Here is a 23,352-nt window from a genome sequence, read left to right as displayed (position 1 = left end):
CTGGACTCTGATTCTATTGTGCTACTTCAGACCAACACGGCTACCCATTTGAATCTAGCATTGTAACTGTTACTCTTTTTAATAGAATAAATTATGCAAAGGTGGTAAATACATTTGTGTTTGCTCAAACGAGGGAACAGCTTTTTCTGGTTACAGAATCAGCATTTCTTTGGGGCAAACTTTGGAACAGAATAAACAGCCCTGGAAGTAGGTACTGTGCAGGCAGGGCAAGACCGAGAGCACGTGGAAAGGCGGGCGAGGAGTGCCTTTTATGATTTTGCGTTGCGCTCTGTGGTGACAATAAATGACTTGGTAAGAGCTGGCACAAACCTCTCATTTTTTTTTTTTTTTTTGGCTGAGAAAGAGATCGAGGGACTCGAAAAACCTGCAGATCTTCCCCAACCAACGTAACTGGTTGGGCCATTTAAAGAGAACCCCACTGACGCGCTGCTGCTGCAGAAAACACCAAAAAAACCCACACTTAGTTCTCTGCTGCATATCAGTCAACCGTCTCCCTCCTCTCCGAAACCTCAGGCTCCGCTGAAATGTCAACCCCAGGCTGTCAAATGTAGCTGAGCGAGAGAGAAAAGTAGGAAGTGCTGCAGCCAGAGCCGTTGCAGCAGGAGCTTGTTCTGCCTTGTTGCGTGTTTGCAGTAACAATATTTCCCCTTTAAGGCTTGGCTGAAGTTATTTATACATTTTTGGGGTGGTGACAGGAACCGAGAGAAGCGGCGGCGGCAGCAGCAGATCTTACCTGAGGAGCAACCGAGAGAGGTGCTCAAGGAGGCAAGAAAGAGGGAGCGGGAGGCTGGAAATTTGGCAAGAAAGGTGAGGTGGGGGAGCAGCAATGAGAAGAGAGGGAAAGAGAGGAAGTCAGTGAGAAGCCGAGAGAAGGAAGTAAAAACAGCAGGAGTGAAGCCACAAGAAGAGAGGGAGGAATAGGGGGGAACGGAGGAGGGCAAGATAGGGAATGACAAGGAAGTGACAGGAACAAGGCTGCTGAGGAGGTGAACAAGGAGGAGGAGGGAGAGAGAGAGAGAGAGAGAGAGAGAGAGAGAGAGAGAGAGAGCGTGACTGATGGCCACAAGTGCAGTTGGCTTGTACTGAGAGGAAAACCCCAGCAGGCTTGGTCAATTCTTGTGAGGGACACTGTCCACTCTTTCTCCAAAGATGATGAAGAGACAGTTCAACCGGATGCGGCAGCAGCTCAGCCATCCCAACATCGGTGGACGGTAAGGAGGACTTCTTGGCCTAATTTGCAGGACCTCTCTAAATGCTCCCCCTGTAGGCAGTGTGCAGGTAGTGCTTCAAAATGGTACACTGCACTACAGTGGGCTGGGTAGAGCCACAGAACTTGAGTGGGCCAGGAGGTGCTTCCGTGGGTGGGAGCCAAGTAAGGTTTCAGTATTTTGCCCAAAAAACTTGAGTGGTTTAGGCAAAAACATCATATGGATTTAGACAACTGCTTAAGTAGGCAGTAGCTACTTTTAAACTTACCTCAAGCCAACTATACATGGAGAGGTGCTCACCGGGAGCCTTCAGTCTTGCAGGAAGTTCTCCATCTACTGCATGCACTTTGCTGGGGTCCAAGTGTCCTACGGACAAACTTTTAAAAGTTTTTAAAGCCACTGTGAAGTAGTATCTCAAGCAGCTGCTTCATGATTAGCAGTTGTCTGAATCCTTCCCTCAAGTTATGGTCAATGCTTCTACACCCTGGGCTACCAATGGGAGGCTAGCTAGAAGGCATGTACAGATGACCATTTATGAAGGTGTGTTTGTGACTACTTGATGGTTGTCATGTGGTGTATCTAAATTCATGTGTTGCTATGTAGTAGAGTGCCTGACATAAGAGGCATCTGTCTTGACCCTTAGACTAGCCAAGCATTTGTGAGATTTTACTAGGTCAGTGTTCCCGTACTTCTTTTACACACCTGAAGTGAGTACTGAGTTCCTCTGGTGAACTATCTATATTCTGCAGTGTTTGGGTTTTTTAAAATACAAAACCCCTATTATGCAGAATTTTATATATTTCTACAAGTAATTTGAAGGTATGTAGAAGCTACATAGGGTACTGAACTGCTTACCCATTGTCACTGAGAAACCTTACTCCAGCTTTGGAGTTTTCATCAAGATTTGCAATAAGAGCTCTGCTAGATCAGACTGACCAACATCCTGATTCCAACACTGGCCATCCACAATGTCTTGGGGAACCCCCCAAGCAAGACAGGAAGACAAAAACCCTCTTATACTGTTACAACCAAGAATAGGTGTTCAGTTGCCAGTTGGCTCTCAACATAGAGGCTTCACACAGTTATCACGGATGGTTAATTAGTCTGCACTCTATCAGTGCATCTCCATCATATTCTGAAGCCTGACTTGAACCTTCTGCATGCCAAGCAGATGATCTGCTACTGAGCCACTGTCTCTCCCCCCTCTCTGACATAGCTGTGAGAATTATCCCTTGAAGAAGTTATTCCTAGTAACTGGCCAGATGGAGAAGAGATACGGCATTGATCTGCCCCTCACTAACCATAGAGTTGCCAAACTACTGTGGAACAAATTTGCATCCCTGTTGCCAAGACAGTGACCATCCCCTGCATATATATTTTGGCCCCTTCTATGAAAAGTTATCTGAGAGAGCATCCTCCTAGACCCGGGAATGAATCCTAAGCACATCTCCTCAGAAGAAACTTGTCCTTCCTTTAATTTAATCAGGAAAACGAATTCTGTGCTCATTGCCATGTTCTGAATCACAGCCTATGCATAGATTGCCCGACCTCCAGTACATGACAGACAGCCACACAGATTTGCCCTCCTCAGGCTCCTGAGTGTCTCCTGAAAGCAAATAGATTGAAAATGTTCAGCTCGAGGGTGGTGTTTATCAAGTGCCTATCTGAAATAAAATCTTGCAAAGGGACTGGGGGCCCAAAGGGAGGAGCTGAGGCTTAGTGGAAGAGGAATTCATCTTTCCTGAAATCTCCCCCAAGCATCTTCAGTGAGATGGTCTCAAATAGCAGGTGCTCAGAAAGGCTTTCCCTCTGAGAACTTGGTAAACTAGAGCAGGTGAGGATAAATTAGGGGGATTGATGGTTTCACGTATTCAAATGAGACCTGGTCCCTGAAACCAGCACCATTTAAAAAAAAAATCACCTCCTTTTCATTTTGCCCAAATAGAAGCTAGTCACATTTTAGGAAAGAAAGAATGGGTAAACAGGATAAATCAACAAGATAAAAGGATTAATTGTATCCTTCTCACTCAGCATTAGCTATAAAGGGCAGTTGGGAGGTACTATTATTATTATTATTTATTATTATTAATTAACAAAGTGTGTGTTCAAAGGAGTTCACCTATGTTGTCAGGTCAATATTATCACCCTTATATTGCAGATACTTTAATAGATATTCAGCTTCTTCATTATTTCTGTTTAAATAGGATAGGACTTTTAATTGAGTGCTAGCTTGAGTCAGTGCTCTCTTTTGCACTAACACTGGTGATTAGTTTTCCTTTTAAAACAGTGATTATTATTGCTCCTGTTGTTTCGCTTGTTAGATTCGCTTCCTCCCACTCCCTGCCAAGGAGTTCTTTTACGAACTCCTCCCTTGCAAAACTTGGGAATGACATGATGTGACCAGTCCCTCCCCTGTAGCTGCTTTTCCCGTCTTCCCTGTCTAGCTGTTAGCGTAATGCATAAGGAGAGGGAGCTTAAGTGTTACTCATCTCACTCCCAAGGAAGAGAATTTTATTGTAGGCAAATCAGTGGATATTTGCATGTGGGACTTTTTGGGGGAGGGAGGGTATCTACATTTGTTCTACAAAGAAAACTGGAAAAGCTACACTGATTCTAAGGTATATTTTATTTTATTAAATATTTATTCATTGATTTATAGACCTTCCCTTTCCGCAAGTGGGCTCTGGGTAGTTTATATTGGCTCAAACAGATAAAAACGCCCCCCAAATTAAAAACTACCAGGCAAAGAAAGCCCCAACTCCCATCCCACCCACTCCAGCCATCTTCAGCCTGGCCTGAAGGAATTGGCTGTAGGCCAGGTACATAATGTGTGCTTCCAAGAAGGGAGGGGAGACCAGGGAGGCCCCCAGGATCTTAGGCCACCATGGCCTCAACCATAGGCCTGACAGAAGAGTGCAGTCTTACAGGCCCCGGGGAACTGTGATAGCTCCATCACAGCCTTAATCTCAGACGGCAGCTCTTCCCATGAGGCTGGAGCCAGGGCTGAGATCTTTGTGGCCAGGGATCACCAACAGATTAGCATTTGATGAACAAGTGCTCTCTGGAGGATATATTGGGAGAGGTGGTTCCTGAGATACACAGGGCCCTTCTGTTATGTGGAGGGTGTGGAGGAGTACCCAACGACTACAGTGAACCTTCCCCCAAAACTGTACATTCTTCTTCCTGATCCTGAAGCAGGCATTTCTTCTGTTGTTAAATGTGTGGGTTCGAAGGAAATATGGCCACTGGGAGTTCAATCAGCTCTTTATTAGGATCTCAGCATGGTTTTACAAGGGGTAAAAATTGAATCAAGGTACCCCGGAAAACCTCAACTTATCACAAACAATGGATTTTCCTGCTAGTGCATGCTATTGGTCAGTTTTGGTTTACTGACTGGATCCTGCAGAGCGGATCTAGCAGCTCATTGATCAATTACATTGCTTGCTTCAATCCTGCTCCGGACCTCAGCAGAACCACAGATACAAAACCTGTGCCCCTTTTTGTTGTTTTTAAACAACTGAGAATTCCACTGGGGGTGTTCAGCCAGATCCTGGGCAGTGTTACATAGGGGTTAGATCTGGATGACTCAGATTCAGGTTTCTGTTCTGCCTGGAGAAGCTGGGTCTGTTCTGCCTGGAGAAGCTGACCTTGGGTCAGTCACAAATTCTTAGAAGGGTTTGCAGCTCTCACTTTGGAAATTCTTGGAGTTGGGTGTGGCTAGCCTCCAAATGGCTCCTGGGGATCTCCTGGAATTACAATTGATCTAAAAGCAGTTCCTCTGGAGAAAATGATCCACTGAGGTCTCTCCCCTCATGGAATCCCACTCTCCTCAGGCTCCATGCCCTAACGTCAAGGTAGTTTCCAGCCTGGAGCTGGTAACCCTAGGTAGTTCCTCTGGAAGGGAGAATTTATCTGCTATATATTATACAATCCACCCTCCAAATCTGGAGATCAGTTTATAATACCACAAGAACTCCAGGTCCCACATGGAGGTTGACAACCCTAATTATATCAGCCTAGCCTACCTCATAGGGTGGCTGTAAAGATGAAATAGAGGAAATGACGCAAGCTGCCTTAGCACCCTGTTGTGGAGAAAGGCAAGGTATAGATAAAATGAATACATAAATAATGGAAGCAAATGGGGAAAATGAAACATGTACAATGAAGTGACTTGGGGATTGTTGAGTCAAATACTCTGAAAACACATTCGGCTGAACAACAGCCTCTGTGTTGAACTAGCGGTTAAGCTCTCGTGTGTGTCTGTAAATAATACAGATGCTTGTATGTCTCAAAGGGTTTGTCTTTTTCATGCGCAATTTGACTTCTCGGGTCTATGGTTTTCAACATGGGGTCATCACAGACCTCAAATCATCCTTGTATAATTGTACTATAAACAAGAATCCTTAACAAAATTTAGAGTGGTGTTTTATTTTGTTTTTGTTTGTTTGTTGTTGTTGTTTTGCTACTTCTAACTGGATTTATTATTTTAAAATGTTAGGGATCTGCTTACCCCAAGGATAGAGAATCTTAAATACACCTCTTCAACTTCTAGTTCACGTGACCAACATTCACAAGAGACATATTCCAGACTGAAAATTATTCTGAGCTTCAGTTGCTTTCACCTGTTGTTACACTTCCCTCTCTTCGCCCACATTACTGTAAAAGCCGTTCCCTCCCTCAGTTGAGCATTTCCTGTTCTTGTCTACCCAAAGCCATTAAAAAAAAACTGTTCCTCTAAACCAGAAGACTCAGTAAGTACACTTTGTCATTAGTTGACATGAGAAGTTTGTCCATGCTAGAGTAGATAGCCATTTACTCTAGAGGATCTGATCTCTATTACATGGAGATCAGTTGTAATAGTGAGAGATCCAGTCATCTCCAGTCTAAAGAGGTCAGTTCCTCTGGAGAAAATGGCTACTTCAAAGGGGGAACTCTTTAGCATTATATTTCACTGAGATCCCTCCCTGCCTCAAATCCCACCCACTCCTCGCTCCACCCCCAAAGTCTCCAGGTGGTTCCCAACCCGGAGCTGGCAACCCTAGATCTTCAGGCCTCACCTGGAGGTTGGAAACCCTCACAATTCCACAAATGCCCCAGGCCCCATCTGGAGGTTTGTAACCCTATGCATCAGGTGGTTTGTGGAAAGCCACTGTTAAGCCAGCCCTTCAGCTGCAATTCTGGGGCAACATGAAATCTTGCCATCTCTGGAGTTTCAGGAGGGTGGGATTTGGAGAAGGGAAGGCCTGCATAATGCCGTAGAGTTCACCTCACAAAGCAGCCATTTTTAAGTATGTGTTTATTTTTATATACTGCCCTCCCTTGTAGTTCAGGGTGGTTTACACTGAGGGCCTTTTCGCACAGGGATCTTTGTTGCAAATTGTTTGCGGAATGAAAAATCGCCATTTAAAATAGTGGAATTCGTCATTATGCATACCTGCCTTTGTAGTGGAATCAGTTGCGTTTTTTAGCGTTTCCCACAGGCTTCCGGTCTCGGCAGAAATTGCTAGAAAGGAAGCGCTATTGCCAAGCTCGTCCCGCCCCTGGCCGTCAAGCAGCCAATGGGCAGCCGTTAGCATGCTCCCAAACAGCCCCTTTCCCTTTAAGAAAGGTTTAAAAAAAAAAAACGACCCATAGCAACGAATCTAGGTAGATTCGTTGCTACGGAGAGACCCATCCAGCTGCCTAATGTGAGCTGTCGTTTGATTGTATGATCGTTTGCATGCTGCCTCGAGTGATAAAAAAAAAATCCCCCCCCCTCTCACGGGCCCAATTTTCGGCTGAATTTATTTGTAAAAAATAAAGGGACTTTATTTCAGCTAACGGGCTTTTCAGTGGTTTGTGCTTAGTGACTAAAGGTGAAGGACTGAAGCCAGGGAAGCCTCTAAACAGAAAGAGGCTCGCTGGTGCGTTTATCCCCGCTCGCTCGGAGAAAAAAAAATGGCGATCGCTTCGCCGGAAGTTTGGAGGAGAGAGCCAGGGGGAGGGACTTTGAAGAACCAGCAACAATGGTAACGCACAGGTCTTTAGCGCTACTGTTGCAGATTGGTTGCAGGAGTGTATCGCTATCCGGAGGGTGAATCCACTTTTCTGGATTCCCCTGAAAGCGCCACAACGAAGCGCTTTTTGCTGATTGGTTTCAGGATTGTTGCAGATTGTCTACGACGTCGTGGGTTATGGCAAATTAGTAGCGTTTCCAAATAGCAACCAATGTGCTACTTTGAAGCCGTGCGAAATGGCCCTGAAAGTTTGTGATACAGTACAAGGAAGCAGTATGATTGTGAACATATAACATTTTTCTTGGTAGAACTGCCGTTTGCCAGTTGTAGAGCTTGGGCATCAACTCCATAAGGAACCTGCTGAAATGACTTTTATGTAAAGATTGGATCAAATATATGAAAGCAGGAGGAGAAGAAAAACAAGCCAGCTGTCTATTTTACAGCCATTTGTATTGCTGAGAAATAAGAGACAGTGTTTTTTAATTGCAAGCAACAGAGGTAGGATGGACAGCCAGTTCTTGCCATTAAATCTTGAATCACCAATTAGCAGTGGATGCTCAATTCAGCAACCCAAGAATGGTAGTTACCAGGTGAGGAAAATGTTTTAAAATTGATATCCCATTGTAATCACAGATCTCCAGATGCTACCTGGGAGTTGGTAGCCCTATCAACATATCACCTTTCATATAAAAAGGCACTGGGGTTAGTTATGGCTACACAAATACAGATATGTCACAGATTTCTCTTCTCCATATGAACTCATCTGTCAGTTCAGATCATTTTCAGAGGCTCTGTAATAGTTCTCACACTGTCAAAAAGTGAGGTGAGTGAGGATTGGCACTGAAGTTGTCTCCCCACATAATACTGGTACAAAATTTGTGCTCCTTCAGGCACCAGGTGGAAATCTTTTTTTGTTTACCTAAGCTTCTGTGTGATTGCCCCATACTGTGAATTCTTGACTGTTATTTGCACACACGTGTCCTGGGGATCCATAGTGTTGAAGTCTGGACTCCTTGATCTGGTGGCAGCAGAGGGATCAGGGACCAGTTGTGAATTTCCTGCAGTAGTTGTGAGTTCCTATGTTGTGCAGGGGGTTGGACTAGATGACCCTGGAGATCCCTTCCACCTCTATGATTCTATGACTTGATATCACCTACTGCTTTCACGTCTGTTTGTTTCTTGTCGAATTTTAAGACAATGCTACCGCTTTTATGATCTTAGTAGCTATGGACGCTTTCTGTTCTGCGAGTTTATAGTGTGTTTTGTAGAAGATTGTAAGATGCCTCAGACAAATTTTATGGTGACAGCAGGGTTATATACCTTTTAAAATAATTGCGAGCTGCAGCAAGTTGAAGGGAAATGGCCACACAATGTCCCTTAAACTGCACAATCCGAAATTCTTAGGACTTACCTGGTAGAGATGAGGGATAATTAGGGTGGTCAGTTCTAGGTTGAGAGATTTGGGGGACTTGGGGCAGTTCCCAGGGAGGGCAGAGTTGGGGAGGGGAGGGAGCTCTGTGGGGATGTAACACTATAGCGTCTGCTGTATGAAGCTGGCAATTCCGCCAGTGGAAATTTATTTAGGTAGTCCAAAGATCAGATATAATTCCGGCAGAATGCCAGCCCCATTAATGACAGTCCTTAGAAGGCCTAGAGGCATGATATACAGAACAAGCTCTCCCTAAAGGCTATAAGACAGGAGACAAGTGTAGCTTATGGCTTGTTCTATTCACTGCTTGCCTGTCTTACCACCTCTACACGGCTTGAAACTACCGGTTTTCAAATGGCCGTCATGTTCCTGGGTGAAACAAGATCAAAATGTTCTAGAATTGCTTTCCCCTGCAAAAAAGCTGCAGAAAGGTTGGATGCCCAGTTACTCCTGTAGAGGAACAACTTACATGTGACATTGAGTGAGGCAAAACATCTGTGAGCCTTTGAACTTACACAGTGTCTTGTTTAAACTGGGCTGCCACCCATGCAAAGCATAGGGGTATTACCTGGTCCCCCCTGGCCACCAGCGGGGCTGGATGGGGGGGGGTAGGGTTGCCAGATCCAGGTTAGGAAACTCCTAGAGATGTGAGGATGGAGCTTGGGGCTGACTGGGACCTCAGTGGAATACAATTCCATAGACTACATTCTTTAAAGTAGCGATCCCCAACCTGTGGGCTGCGGACCACATGTGGTCCTTCGACTAATTGGAGGTGGGCCCCGAAGGACGCCTTCTCCCCCCCCCGGCCCTTTACTTCATCCCCCCCAGCCCTTTACAACACACTTCATTGTTGTGGTGTGTCTGTATCTTATTTTGAAGGGATGTTTAAACATTACCATAGTGATCAGAGAGCGCTAGGGCAGTGGTTGAGAGTAGAGGAGTAAACTACCCCCCCCACCGGGCCTCAGTAAAAGGCGTTGAGTGGTCCCCGGTGATTGGTCCCTGGCGTTGAGTGGTCCCCAGTTATAAAAAGGTTGGGGACCAAGTTTAAAGCATTCATTTTCAACGGGCAAACCAATATCTGTAGTCTGGCGATAAACTGTAATTCCATGGGATTCTCAAGTCCCACCTGGAGGCTGGCATCCCTAGCAAAGTAGCTCTGTGGCCGATTGAACTCTGTGCATGGGTGGCAGCCCATTTTAAGTGAGATGTTGCATGTATGCAAAGTCTCACAGATGGGTGAGTTTTGAAAGGAATCGTAAGCAGGGAGGCAACTATGCATTGATGGAGATTGTGCTTTTGTTATGCAATGGCAATCCAGTTGCACATGGCTGTTATAACACACCCTTGCTTCTGCTCCTTGCTCTCTCTCTGGGGTGTACTCTGGCCTCTGAAAGGTCTGGCAGCTGAAGACGCTTGACCACTCTCACAAACCAATACATCTTTCAAGTCCTCCTCATGTTCTTCACCTTCTGCCCCACTGGAGGTGTCAACAAACCATTCTGCCCCATATTCACAGGATAGAGTCTCTGTCACTGTCACTATCAGGTTGTCTGATACCTGCCTGTATGCCCAACTCCTGCTTCTCTAGAACCTCCATCTCAGCACTGCTCTTGAGGGCCACCATAACTCTTCTGCTGCCTTCCAGACAATCTGATCCATCCTAACTCACGGGAGGGGGCGGAGCACCACAGTGTGTTGCCATCACCCAGAAGTGACATCAACACGTTGGACAGATCAGGGGACAATGCTCTGGGTTAAACTTTATGCTAGAATTTCCTTCAAACCATAACGTTTTGCTCAAAAACAGAGTGTCACCCCTCCTCCCCCGATGATGCTAGTTTGCCAATGTCACTTCTAGGTGATGTCACCATATCTTGCCATTCTTCTGGGTTTGAGGGACAAGGGGCATCTGGAAAGTGGGGGGATCCCCACCAGGGCCAATAGATCTGGCAACTCTTCCTCACCCTGTAAGGAGAAGAACCTAAATGACAGAGGTTAAGCTCCTAGTCAGGGGAGGTGAAAGGAACGAGGCTGTGGTTTCCTCTGTGAAGTGAGATGTTCCACACTTGAGTTTCTAGTTTGAAAGTGGCACCGTTTCAAAGGAGTCACTGCTGGTAATTTGAGGCTTTTCTAAAGTACTAAAGGTCTAAAGAAAGACCTTTGTGATGCCCTGTAGTGGCTCAAGATAGCTAGATTTTCTTTCCCCTTTGCATAAGGGTCCTGGCTATTTGGGCCACTGGTCTCGTGAAGGTGAAGATAGACAAAGGATCTTAGCAGCCGACAGGTGAGCTGGCAAGGAGGACAACTGATTTTTATACCCCACTTTTCACTACCCAAAGGAGCTCCGATGTGGCTTACAATCAATCAATTTTCAATCAATTTTATTTACGGTCATAGACCAGCCAGTAAAAAACATAAAATTACAGATATAAAATCAATTATAAATGGGTGAAAACTAAGAAATAAGAACAATTGTATATGGATCCAATATAAAAGCACTAGGGAACAGGATTGGTCCAGCTCTGCCTTATTTTTATAGCTACCCAAGCAAATCTAGCAATAATTTTTGTTAGATCTTTATTTGTGTCTGAAAGTAGTAGCCTAAGACGCTGTTTCCTCAAACCTCTGGGGCATTCTGCGAGTAATGGGGCCAGTGAATTTGTACGGAGGTGACGATAGAGCCTGCACTCAAATAGGACATGTTCAGCTGTCTCTATTTGACCTTCGCCACAGACACACTTACGTGCTTCTATCGGTAGCCCCTTGAACTTTCCTTCCAGGAATGCGGAAGGGAGGGCATTATAGCGGAGAAGAGTAAAAGATCTTCTTTGTTCAGAATTTAGAAGATCAGTTAAATACGGCATTAAGACAGCCTTATTAAGAAGGTCTTTCCCAAAAAGTGGGTCCAATATCTTATTGATATCATGCTGTCTTTCTACATCTATTACTCTGTTCCTTATTAATTCTTTCGCTTTGTCATGTCCCAGGCCCAAAATAAATTGATAGGACAGACCATAGGAGCACAGCTTCTCTGGTAGTGCTTTTAACCAGGGGGCGACAAATGAATCTGTCAGTAGGAGGCTGATAAGACCCCTCTGCCGAAATACCAGTTTAAGCCAGAACATAAGGGTTGCCATCCAGAGCCTAGTCTGAACATTAACCATTCCAGTCTCTATCCTAATTGCGATATTGGAGATGTTATTTGGCAATTGGAGAATAGTTCTCAGAAATTTAGACTGGACCTTCTCTAGGTTAGACAGATTACCAGAGATGCTTATTGGGGCCCCATAGGTTAGTTGTGCAAGAGCTTTGGCCTTAAAGATGTTGATAGCCGCTTGTATGCATCTTCCACCTTTTTGCCAAAAAAATTTCTGAATTGCACTTGAGCTTTTCTGCGCGTTTGATGAGATATAATTTATATGTGCAGTTCTAGCTTGTGTGGCCTGAATTATGACTCCCAGATATTTGTATTGTTTTACTTGCTCTATCAGGGTCCCATTTATTCTCCAAATGTGAGATTTTGGCCTCTTTCCACAAACCATCACCTGAGTTTTATTGTGGTTCACTTCAAGGTAGTTTGCTTGACAGTACAAGTTTAAGGCACTCAAAGCTCTTCTCATTCCTATGGGAGTCCTAGAGAATAAGGCTAGATCATCGGCATAAAGCAAAAATGAAATGTGTTTTCCACTGATTTTTGGAGGATGGAAATTTGGGTTTTTGAGGTAGCTGCCAATATCATTAATAAAGTAATTAAATAGGAGGGGGGCCAGTATGCATCCCTGTTTAACTCCCTTTGTTGTCTTGATTAAATCTGTGAGATGTCCTTGAGGGCTACATATGGCAGTATTTTCATGTAATTTTTTAATAAGCACAAGTAGCCTCCTGTCTATGGAGGTCCTGCCTAATTTGGCCCATAACAGATCTCTTGGAATGGAGTCAAATGCAGATTTAAAATCAATAAATGAGATATAAAGGGAGGTTGATTTCTTTGAGGAGTATTTAGCTATTAGGTGATCTACCAGCATACAATGATCCAGTGTGGAATATCCTTCTCTAAAGCCTCCTTGTTCCTCTGCTAGGATGTTCTCTTCTTCTAGCCAGTCTCTATATTTCCAGCATAGGTGCCTAGCATACAGCTTACTTATGGTGCTGAGGAGGCTTATTGGTCTGTAGTTTTGGGGTTCCTTCCTATTTCCTCTCTTGTATATGGGTACCACCACTGCTACTTCCCAACCTTTTGGAAGGATACCTGTTCTATCAATTGTTGTAAACAGCTTAGCCAATACTGGCACCCACCATTCTATGTTCCTTCTAATTAGTTCAGGAGGTACTAAATCGTAGCCAGGGGCTTTCCCTGATTTAAGGGTACCAATGAGCTTCCTGACTTCAGAGTGATTAACTTGTGGCCATTCCGGTATCCTGGTCAGCTCTCCCACATCTGTTGACTGGATTAGCTTTATCTCTAATGAAGAGTATAGCGCCTTATAATGTGCTTCCCATATTCCCGGTGGGATGGTTGAAGCTGAAACTGATTTTGCTTTACAATCAGACACTAGTTTCCAGAACCAAGAGTTTTTATCGAGAACAGCTTGCCTGATTTGTTCCCAGGCTTCTCGAGCAGCCTTCTTCTTTTTAGCAAGTATCACACTTTTATACTTCTGTTTTAATTGCTTGATCTCATTTCCTATAACATCAGAGGGATCAGTTCTATAATATATGTATTTATCTCTTAGGGCCCGTTTTATGGCTCTACATTCTCCATCGAACCAAGTATTGGAGTGGCTGTTTGTCTGCTTATTTTTACCTTGCATAGCATTAGATAATGCATCCTGAAAGACCTCAATCAAGCTTTCATACCTGTTTAGGATTGAGGTGCTTTCAGAGTTAGAGAGAAATTCTTTTGTATTGTTAATAAAAGATGTTAGGCTAAACAGATCATTAATTATTTTGTCTGTCTTGATGTTCCATTTAATTCTTGGTAGACAGTTCTCATCAGCTGCAAGACCCTCAAAGCACTGGGTTAACCGAAGCCGATTAAATGGAAGAGTACAAGATATTACTAAGGGCAAATGGTCACTATCATAGAAGGATGAAACCTCAAATGACCTCAGAACTTGTATCAGATTTTTAGAGACAATTATATAATCAATTGTACTCATTTTATCCCCAGCCCAAAATGTAAACTCAGCTGGATGGTCCTCAATTGCTGCACCATTTAAAATAACTAAATCCAATCTATGTGCCATCTGAGCCAGCATAAGTCCAGCATAGTTGTATTTGGTGTCTTTGAACACTCTTGCGAGTAAAGGCTCAGGTATGTCAATTTCAGGTACATGTAAATTATAGCCAGCATATAGGGCACAATCATCATAACCCATCCTAGCATTAAAATCTCCTCCAAGTATAAAAAATGCAAAGGGATGAGCATGCATTAGTTGACTTACATAGTTCTCAAAGCCCTCCCAGGTAGCCTCCACTTCTGCTTTTGTTCCCCCTGGGGGAAAGTATACATTTACAAGCAAGTATTTCATCTGTTGGAATGACAAGATCACAGCCATGGCTAGCTGTCCAAAATTAGACAATGATTCTGATTTTATCGTTAGCTGAGTGGACACTAAAATGGCTAGCCCCCCTTTTGCCCTACCATGCATAGAAGCCTGTGCTGGAAGATCAAATGACTTATAGCCAGGTAAATATGGGGAATCTAGAAGCCATGTCTCCTGAACCATGATAACATCAAAGGAGTTAAGAAACTTGGAGACTTGTGGATCAGTTTTCCTAATAATCCAACCTCTGGTGTTCCATGATATCAAGGTAAGGTCCTGCCCTCCCACAACCTCTTCCCTCAGTTCTTGCTTATCTAGTCAGTCCAAAGTGATAAGATCCAGTTGACCATCTTGATCATTGAAAACACATCCATTCTTTGGTGGCAAAGATTCGCTCCCCATGATGTGTTGATGTTTCTGTGGCGAATTATTATTAGGCAACATCTGGGATAGTTGTCCAACACAGTCACTGGTGTTCTTATGTAGGGAAGGCACATCCAGATTCACATCAGTGGGCTGAGCTGATTCCATCATTGTACATTGTACATTTTCATAAGGGGTTGTATAGGCCGTTTCCATTCTGTTTACGCTGGTCGCTACTTCTTCTAACTTAGCCCCAAGATCCTTCAAGCGTGATGTTATTACATCCTGTTCAACCTTGGGCAGTTTTCCAAAAGACTTTAAAAGATCTTCTTCTATCGAGTTTTCCAGATAAAATGTCCCACTCTCTGTCTCTTTTTGTCCATTATTTTTACTTTGATTAGTCAGTGTCTGTTCTGATAAATTTTTATTCAAAGCTGCTGGGATATGTTTCAGAACTGATTCTTCTTTCAGCTGATGTTTGTAGATTAAAAGAGGCATGATATCATTGTTCTTAAATACCCTACAAGGGAAGAGCCCCATCCTATTTAGCCTTTCCTTCTGCCTCATCAACAGCCTAGGGATAGCTGCAGAACTGAAAGTTAATACTACTTTTGTTGTTTGTTTCAGGCTGTTTAGCAACTCCGTTGCAATCAGGTTGATGGAATATAGTGGTCTCCTTAAGATGTTGCTCAGATGTCTTATTGCTATTCTTAGTGGGGCCCATGGTGGTAGGGATCCTCCTTGTGGGCAGACTGTCAGGCAAATTTTTTCTTTTTGGAGAATAAGCTTCTGGGTATGAGACAGTGGTTGGGTAGTCTGAGCTGTTGACCAACCAATACTTCCAGGCTTCCTCTCTAATGGCTTAGTGAAGTGCTGGGCATTACTTCCTTGTATTGACTGTACCACATTTATTAATGGTTCAATTTTTAGAGAGAGATCTCTCAAATCCTTTTTGATATCTCCTACCATATCAAAAATACTCGATACAGTACTTGCGGTCAGAGTTGCATATCTTGCTATTAAGCTGGCTCCAGTCTCCTCAGAGCTTATCTCCTCATAGCTGATTTCGGGCTTCTCATTCCCAATCTTCCTCTCAATTTGGGGCTGTGGTCCGCTGGAGTTGTCTTGCCTTACTGACAAAGTCGAATAGTGATTTGGGACTGGCACGTTAAATGCTGTGGATCCTTTCTTTTTAAAAAAATCATCAATTTTCTTTTGTTTGTTAGCTGGCAAAACCACCTCCTCCTCTTTGCTATCCCCCTCTGCGTCTCTTCTCCTCTTACTTCCACCCATTGCAGTGCTCATTAAAGTAAAATATCCTACTACAAATCAGCAACTACTAATATCTTCCGGCATTCAAATTTCCAGACTTCCAGACTAAGCTTCCAGAAATATTTTCTATAGAGGTTTTGCAAGGTTTTGCAAGGTTTTACGGCATACGTGGGTGGGGTGGAAAGCGAGAACGAGAGGTAGGAAGGTCTCGGTAGGGAGTCCTTATCTTTGTACTCAGCTAGCCGAAACAAATAGTTAAAATTCCAAAGCAGAAGACGGAGCTCCTAAAATCAAATCACTGTGCTGACTCAATTAAGATAAAAGTCTCAGCTGTTAATGTTATAATCCTGAGTAGAGAGAGAGCCGCCCTGCGTCCTACCTCGTTAGTAGCTCAACCGGAAGTCTCGATGTGGCTTACAAATATCTTTCACTTCTTCTCCCACAACAGACACCCTGTGAGGTAGCTGAGGGTTGAGGGAGTGCTAAGAGAACTGCTCTACAAGAACAGCTCTGAGAGAACTGTGCCTAGCCCAAGGTCACCTAGCTGGCTGCATGTGGAGGAGGAGTGGGGAATCAAACTCAGTTCTCCAGATTAGAGTCCACCACTCGCAATCACTGCACCACTCATCCCAAGGACCCAAGCATCATTTTGACAGAATGAGTATATGTGACATGGACTTCCAATATATACCCAATCCCTTGCCATATGGTCACTGGATTGAGTCATGAAAGGAGACAAATATTTCTGAAATGACAATATGATATCACGAAAATGGAACTGTGGCCTGAGGATTCCATAAAACATACCTGTTCCCTTGGAAGAAGGGTAAAAGAACAACATAATTGTCAAGGAGCAGGACTGATCAGCACAAGTAGCCAAATTACATAAAGCATTACTTAATATCTTTTAGAACAAAATGTTTCATATACAGACAACACAACCAAACACTCTAAAATCACATCGAAGAATAACTAACTGCACTACCTAACACATTTCCAAGATCTGGGTTAGATGGCACAAACCTTAAATTCAAGAGTCAAAGTTTATGCATTCTCTATGTTTTTGTCTATTGCAACATGAGCATATCATAGCCCAGGCCTTTATCCAAGCTAGCCTCCTTTCTCCTGGCTCTTAGATCAATTTTGGCCAAGCAGCTTCATGTGATTATGACACCCACCCAGGACCTACATTTCTTGTTGGAATCCTCTAGAAAGATTGCTCCTCATGCCTGGTTCCTCTTCCCATCCTATGGGTCACAGGTTCTCATAAGAAGTTAATTACCACATTTTCAGCTCTGGCCTTGAAGATGGAAAAGACTAGGCAGAGAGAACCAATTAGCCATACCAGCAAGATGAAATTAGCCCATTATTATTCACATTAATCCTTGAAAGGAATCAGGGTGCTTTGCCTCACAATAATGGACAGGATTTTCTCTCCAGGCTTGAGCATTGATTCTGAACTAAGTACATAATCAGGGAGTTGAAGAACAGCCAACCCTCAATAACACTGGATTTTATTGAGCTTGGTCTTTACCACAGTTTGCTCAGACTGAGGGTCCATGTAGAATCCTATTGGCTTGTTATGTCATTTAACCCTAACTGGCCTGTTACTTGCACCTAAACACAGCAATAAGGAGGCCAAGAGTCCTTCTTTTGTCAAGTTGCCAAAGCAATAGAGAAGATTGGCTGCCCAGTTCCCTGGTTCACAAACTATATACTTGCTACACTTAATCTTCCATTGTGGATTACTGGCATTGTGCAAGATGCTCCAGTTTTTCATTGAGAATGATTCCTAACTTCAAATCATCTGCAGCCAAGAATAGATCCAGGCATCCTTTTTGTGCTTCTTACCTGCCAAGAAGAGAAAAGTGAGAGAGTTCTAGCAGGAACCGAGACTCCTTTTCTTGAAGAGAGTAGTTCAATTGCATGAAAAATGTAGATTTAAATGTGAGAATGTAGTACTGAACAGAGGTTACTGTGAAGATAAAGCATGAGATGGAGAACTATGTATGCTTTCATGAACTAGTCAGGAGGACAGGATAACAGTGTAACAGATCACACTACATACTAAGTGCCGTTAAGTTGCAACTGACTTATAGCAATTTCAACAAGGGGCTTTTGAGGCAAATGAGAAGCAGTGGTAGTTGCTTTCCTCTGCAGAACCTTCCTTGGTGTTCTCCCATTCAAGTGATTTAGCTTTCGAGATCTGACAAGAGTGGGCTTTACAATGCCATTTCACATCACAGATGATACTAGGACGACACAAAAGTAGCAGTACAACAAATGTGCATAGTAAAGCAGGTGTGATGAATAGATCATGAGACACAGAAGTTAGGTTCAGAAGCTCATTCCGTAACTGTGCTCACTCAATTACCATTGATCAGTTGCACTCTTTCTTTCTGGGATTTCATGTTACAGTAAAATGGGATAAAAGTCTGTGTGCACACTTGCATGGCCACACACAGCCCTAACTTGTTCAGAGAAACATAGATGTGGTTAATAAATCATGTAAGTAACAAAATAAGACAGGAGTCCAGTGGCACCTTAAAGATTAACAAAATTTATTCCAGGATAGATTTTCATAAATCACGGCTCACTTATTAGATACATGGGTGCATATATCCATCAGACTAATTTATGCACACAACAGAAAGGTGGGGGAAGATGTTACAAAGAGAAGCCGGTGTAGAACAGGATCCAATTCACTTGGGTGTGAGACATGCGGATGGGTATGAGACTGTCCCAATGTTGTTAGGCAAAATATAAATTCAAATGCATAGTGTGTTCAGATAGGCAGATACAATAGGAAGTTACAGAGGTACAGTTAAAAGTCATTCACCTGGGTAAGAATGAGATGTGCAAGATATCACCTGTAATGGAATTTCAAAGAGAGACTCCAAGTTGAAAACTGTTGAATTAGAATTCAAGACAGCGCCTTTCCAGCCCTGGAGAGTTTAACAGTGAACTGGGATTGCTGACTCCCTGTGGATGCTAACATCTTGCATAATCCTCTGTTAGACCCCAGGCATACCCTTCACTGTGCAAGGAGGAAGGTGGCTGCAAGCCTCCATCTTTATTTCTGATTCACTTTCAGCAAGGATGGTTAGGCCAGGAAGCCTACCCGGAAAGCTTTCTGTATCAGAAATAGGCAAATGCTGGCACTATGTATGGTCAGTCTCATCCAAGAAAATTTTTGGTTAGCACAAAAGTGATTCAGTTAACCTGCCTAAAAGAAGGGCTGGACTGTTTGCTCATTCTCCCATCCTGGCACAATGAGGATAAAGGAGTTGACACTACCTGGCTAATAGCTAGTCTACTGAATGACCTGCCACACCTGGAAGTATTGCCGCCATTTAATGTATTTTCCTGATGAAGTCATCCTTCTGGTAGCGTCTTCCCATCCGTAATGGCTGGTAGATCAAACTCCCATTAAGATAGGGTATGCCACACCTAGGCATCCCTCCTGGCCCAAAATACAAATGTGGCCAACACCTAGGACCCTCCCTATGCATTACATCAACTCCGGAGGTCTCCCAATTAACCAATTAAGGATTCTTTGTCGAAGCCTGGCTAACAGGTCTTTGCTTTATCATTGTCCAATTAATCCCATCAAGATATCATCATAGGGCTGAATGCCCTACCATAGCCTGGAGATACAAATCTGGCTATAAAAAGGGGACCCCTTTTCTTGTGTTTGACTTTCCATGAATGAAACTCAGCTTGCCCAAACGGCTGCCATTTCTTCTGGATCCTTTTCACATCAGATACCTTTTGCAGATTCAAACCTTAATTCCCTATTGCAAACAATCATCTCTTTTGTTTTCTCTGTGTGTTTGTATGTTAGAGACTTTCATTTTGGTTTTAATAAAAATCATTTTTATTAATTTGTAAGAACTGTCTCTGCCTGAGATTTCTGACTTGATACTCCCCCCATATACAAAGGTGGCAATCTCGCTAATTGCCTCTGTCAAAAAAGCTTTGTCTCCTGGAATTGTTAATTCCCCATAATAAATTCAACATACAGGTCTACTTCAGGTAACACTTCCCCTTACATATTTCTTTCTTATACACACAAATATTGATAAAAGGTAAAAGTAAGCACCGAGTCATGTCTGACCCTTGAGGTGACGTTCTCTAGCGTTTTCATGGCAGACTCAATACGGGGTGGTTTGCCAGTGCCTTCCCCAGTCATTACCGTTTACCCCCCCCCCAGCAAGCTGGGTCCTCATTTTACCGACCTCGGAAGGATGGAAGGCTGAGTCAACCTTGAGCCAGCTGTTGGGATCGAACTCCCAACCTCACGGGCAGACAGATTCAGACAGCATTTCTGCTGCCTCACTACTCTGTGCCACAAGAGGCTCTACAAATATTGATAGAGGGTTTTATTTGGGATACTTTGATTGGTTGGGTCTTATTAATTTATCATTGAGAAAGAAAAACACCCGAAATCTGGAATATTTTGACTCCATTTTGTTGTTTTCTATTCTCTAGAGCCCAGGAAACAGCTGAATACTTGACTGAAGACTTGCTACAGGTGAGGTGTGGGCCTGAACTGTAAGCATGTGCTTACCTGTACCTGCAGGCATGGAAAGAAAGAGTCCTTTTGTTTGTGAATCACATGTTTTCTCCTATGAGTCACAGGAGAGCCTTGGAGTGGGTTTGCCCACGCTCTAAAACTATCCACAGAGATAGCTGTGCCTATCTATTGCAGAAAGAAAACAGGAGAGACCTGTAATTCTAGATGGGTAATCTGAAGGAAGGCGACATGGCAAAGCCAAAATCTTATCAGATCTTGGAAGCGAAGCAGGGTCAGTACTTATGTGGGAAACCACCAAGAGAGACTCTGCAAAAGAAGCCAATGGCAATCCTCCTCTGCTTCTCACTTGCCACTTGTCACCATAATTTGGGTGCAATGTGGTGGCAATAATATACATGTGTAATTGTGTTCGTCTGTGCAAAAAAAAAAGTGCTTAAAGGAGTCCAGTGTCTCTTTAAGAACTAAAAATTTATTGCAGCATAAGCTTTTGTGAGTCAAAGCCCACTTAATCAGATGCGTGGAGAGTTCATCCATTAGGCAGAAGTATTTATATTCAAACCTGCAGGCAACTGAGCAGGGGGGGGGGAGAGAAGGTACAATGAACAGCCAGTTGAAAGCAGTATCCTGTCAAAAGCCTGATCAATTAACTCCCAAATCAGGATTGCCACAAAATAGGTCTAGTACCCATCATATTTTAAACATGTATTTAATTCATTTATACCCTCCCTTTCTTCCCAGGGGGACCCACAGCAGCTTACATCATTCTGCTCTCCTCTGTTTTATCCTCACAACAGTCCTGTGAGGTAGGGTAGGCTGAGAGAGTGTGACTGACCCACTGTCACCTAGCAACCTTCCGTGGCATGAGTGGCGATTTGAACTCAGGTCTCCCAGATTCTAGTCCAGCTCCCTTAACCATAGCAGTATAACAAAACAAAAAGCACAAAAATATGGACCCACTTGCAGCTGGACCACTTTTCCAGTCACTTGTGTGGCTGTACTCATAATTAAAAAAAAATTCTGCATACAGAAGCAATAAACAAAATAGTGATGAGAGACTTGTAGCTCTTGGGAAGATTTGAGGCGTCAGTTCTTTTGGCAATTTATAAAAACATATTCTTCAATATATATGTAAAAGTGACTCCTTGTTGTTGTAGGATGATCGCACGAATCGTAAAATGTTAGGTGCTTATTACAGTGGGTGGGGATCTCAAGTGCTAATCAAACAATGCATCTATCATTGCAAAGCTAAGAACAGAAACACACTATAGTCCTGAGTCAGAATTCAGGGCTGCACCACATACACACAGCCACAGAAAAGCCTTCATACATTTTGCGCCACACAATCTGTGCTTCTGCATCCTTTTTGCATCTCCTTGTTGCCTGCCTCTCATATGGCGTGTGTGTCGTGTGGCCAGGACATCCAAGGGTTGTCTGGCAGCCAGGCAAGGGGCATTTGGAGATGCTGTGCCACTGTCTGCCTCCATGTCATGTTCCTTGGAGAAAATCCATCCAAATATTAGCCAGAGGTTGGTCTTGCTTAGCTTCTGAGATCTGACGGGATCTGGGTAGCCAGGTCATGGCACACTCTTAAGCCAGTGAGATAAAACAGGAAACTGGTATACATGGGTAAAAAGCATAGAAGAAATATGTGCAAAATAAATTATTTGCATACATTTTATTGTTGTATTTATGGATGGATTGGATTAGATTTTTTGACCGCCACTCATGGCCAGGCCAGCTTTATGCTTTAACCTGTGGCTGCCTGTGACATGGATACCACATGCGGCTCTCAGAGTAACAGGAGTTCGTATCATGCACCAGGATAGGAGCAGAAAGGACCACGTTGACTACAACCATTGCAGTGAGTCAGACCTATATTTGTGCCTGTCTTTCCAGCCCTGTGGTGTTACCTGCTTGTGGACCCTGGATAGGCCGATGACCAGAAAAGCCAGCCAAAGGCATCTGGGGTTTCATATGTATGGCAATGCATGCTAGAGCAGCATGATCCCATTCCTGGGACTTGCGGCAGGTTTACCCAGGAGGCTGGCTGCTGTTAAACTGTACTTAGCATTTAGGAGTTTGCAGAATTTAGAATATTTTCTTGCCAGAAGTTCTGTAGGATAGATATAGGAACTGAGAGGCAGAAAAGATGCATGGGCGGCAAAGGGAATGGCTGGAGGTTTCCTTTTGAATCCCTTGCAGTTTTTAATCCTCCTGGGGTACGTGGCAGACATTCAACCTTGATCTGCAGATCTGAGAACATGGTTCTCTTGCACACTCAGATTTCTTTCATTTCTGCGAAGGGGACTGATTCATGCACTCGTTCCTGTGGTTATGTCTGTATGCAGAGTGGGTCATGCCACTAAAATATATGATTTTTTATGATCAAAGGAAACGTTGAGCATGTGATAGTGATCGTACAGTTGTAATCATGATAGGGATCAGGCGGTGATCTACATGTTTCAAGCCTGTGCTTTTAGATCCCTGAGGGCCAGGGAGTAGTTCAAAGACTGAGACATTCAGGAATCCAAATTTTACTCCCTATTCAGGGGAGACTCTCTTGAAATATGAGCAGGCCAAATTACATCCCTGTCTTCAGCATTCTAGAATTCCTGGGAAAGGAACCGTTCCTGGATATGAACATGGATCATTGCATAGGAACTAGATTCTACTGTTTCTTTCTATTAATCATTTTCTTTTGCCTCCTATTTTCAAGATTGAACAAAGAGTTGAACCTGCAAAACGTGCAGCACATAATGTACACAAGAGGCTTGTGGCTTGCCTCCAGGGCCCATACGGGGCTGATGTGGAAAAACGCGTGGTAAGCACTTTTCTTCCCCCTCTCCACCCCCCACACTCTTGGAGTCCAAGCTGTCTCTTGCTGACTCCCATCTTTATTTATTTTTAATCATGCCTGGCGGGTGGAGAAACTTCCAAAATGTTGAAAAGGCACTGAGGGGTCAGATGACTTGAATCC

The 23,352-nt window shown here is 43.6% G+C and overlaps 1 protein-coding gene across 4 annotated transcripts in view; it reads left to right on the top strand.

The window, feature by feature from the left end:
• Positions 1 to 441: 441 nt before the first annotated feature.
• The window catches only part of SH3BP1 (SH3 domain binding protein 1), a 39,377-nt gene continuing 16,466 nt past the window's right edge, over positions 442 to 23,352 (top strand). Inside the window, exons 1-4 of one of the 4 annotated variants that reach the window (XM_077339563.1) lie at positions 442 to 774; positions 1,171 to 1,232; positions 20,330 to 20,372; positions 23,092 to 23,196. In XM_077339563.1, coding sequence (XP_077195678.1) covers positions 1,171 to 1,232; positions 20,330 to 20,372; positions 23,092 to 23,196 — 210 coding nt within the window. In that variant the 5' untranslated portion in view covers positions 442 to 774. Of the gene's footprint in view, positions 1,233 to 20,329; positions 20,373 to 23,091; positions 23,197 to 23,352 lie in introns of all 4 variants that reach the window. The other 3 variants (XM_077339565.1, XM_077339564.1, XM_077339562.1) reach the window with 3 other exon arrangements.

The sequence above is a fragment of the Paroedura picta genome, chromosome 5 (genome assembly GCF_049243985.1).
Source record: "Paroedura picta isolate Pp20150507F chromosome 5, Ppicta_v3.0, whole genome shotgun sequence".
In the NCBI taxonomy this organism is placed as follows: domain Eukaryota; kingdom Metazoa; phylum Chordata; class Lepidosauria; order Squamata; family Gekkonidae; genus Paroedura; species Paroedura picta.
Note: the sequence above shows the minus strand (reverse complement) of the source record. Positions and strands in the feature narration are given on the sequence as shown.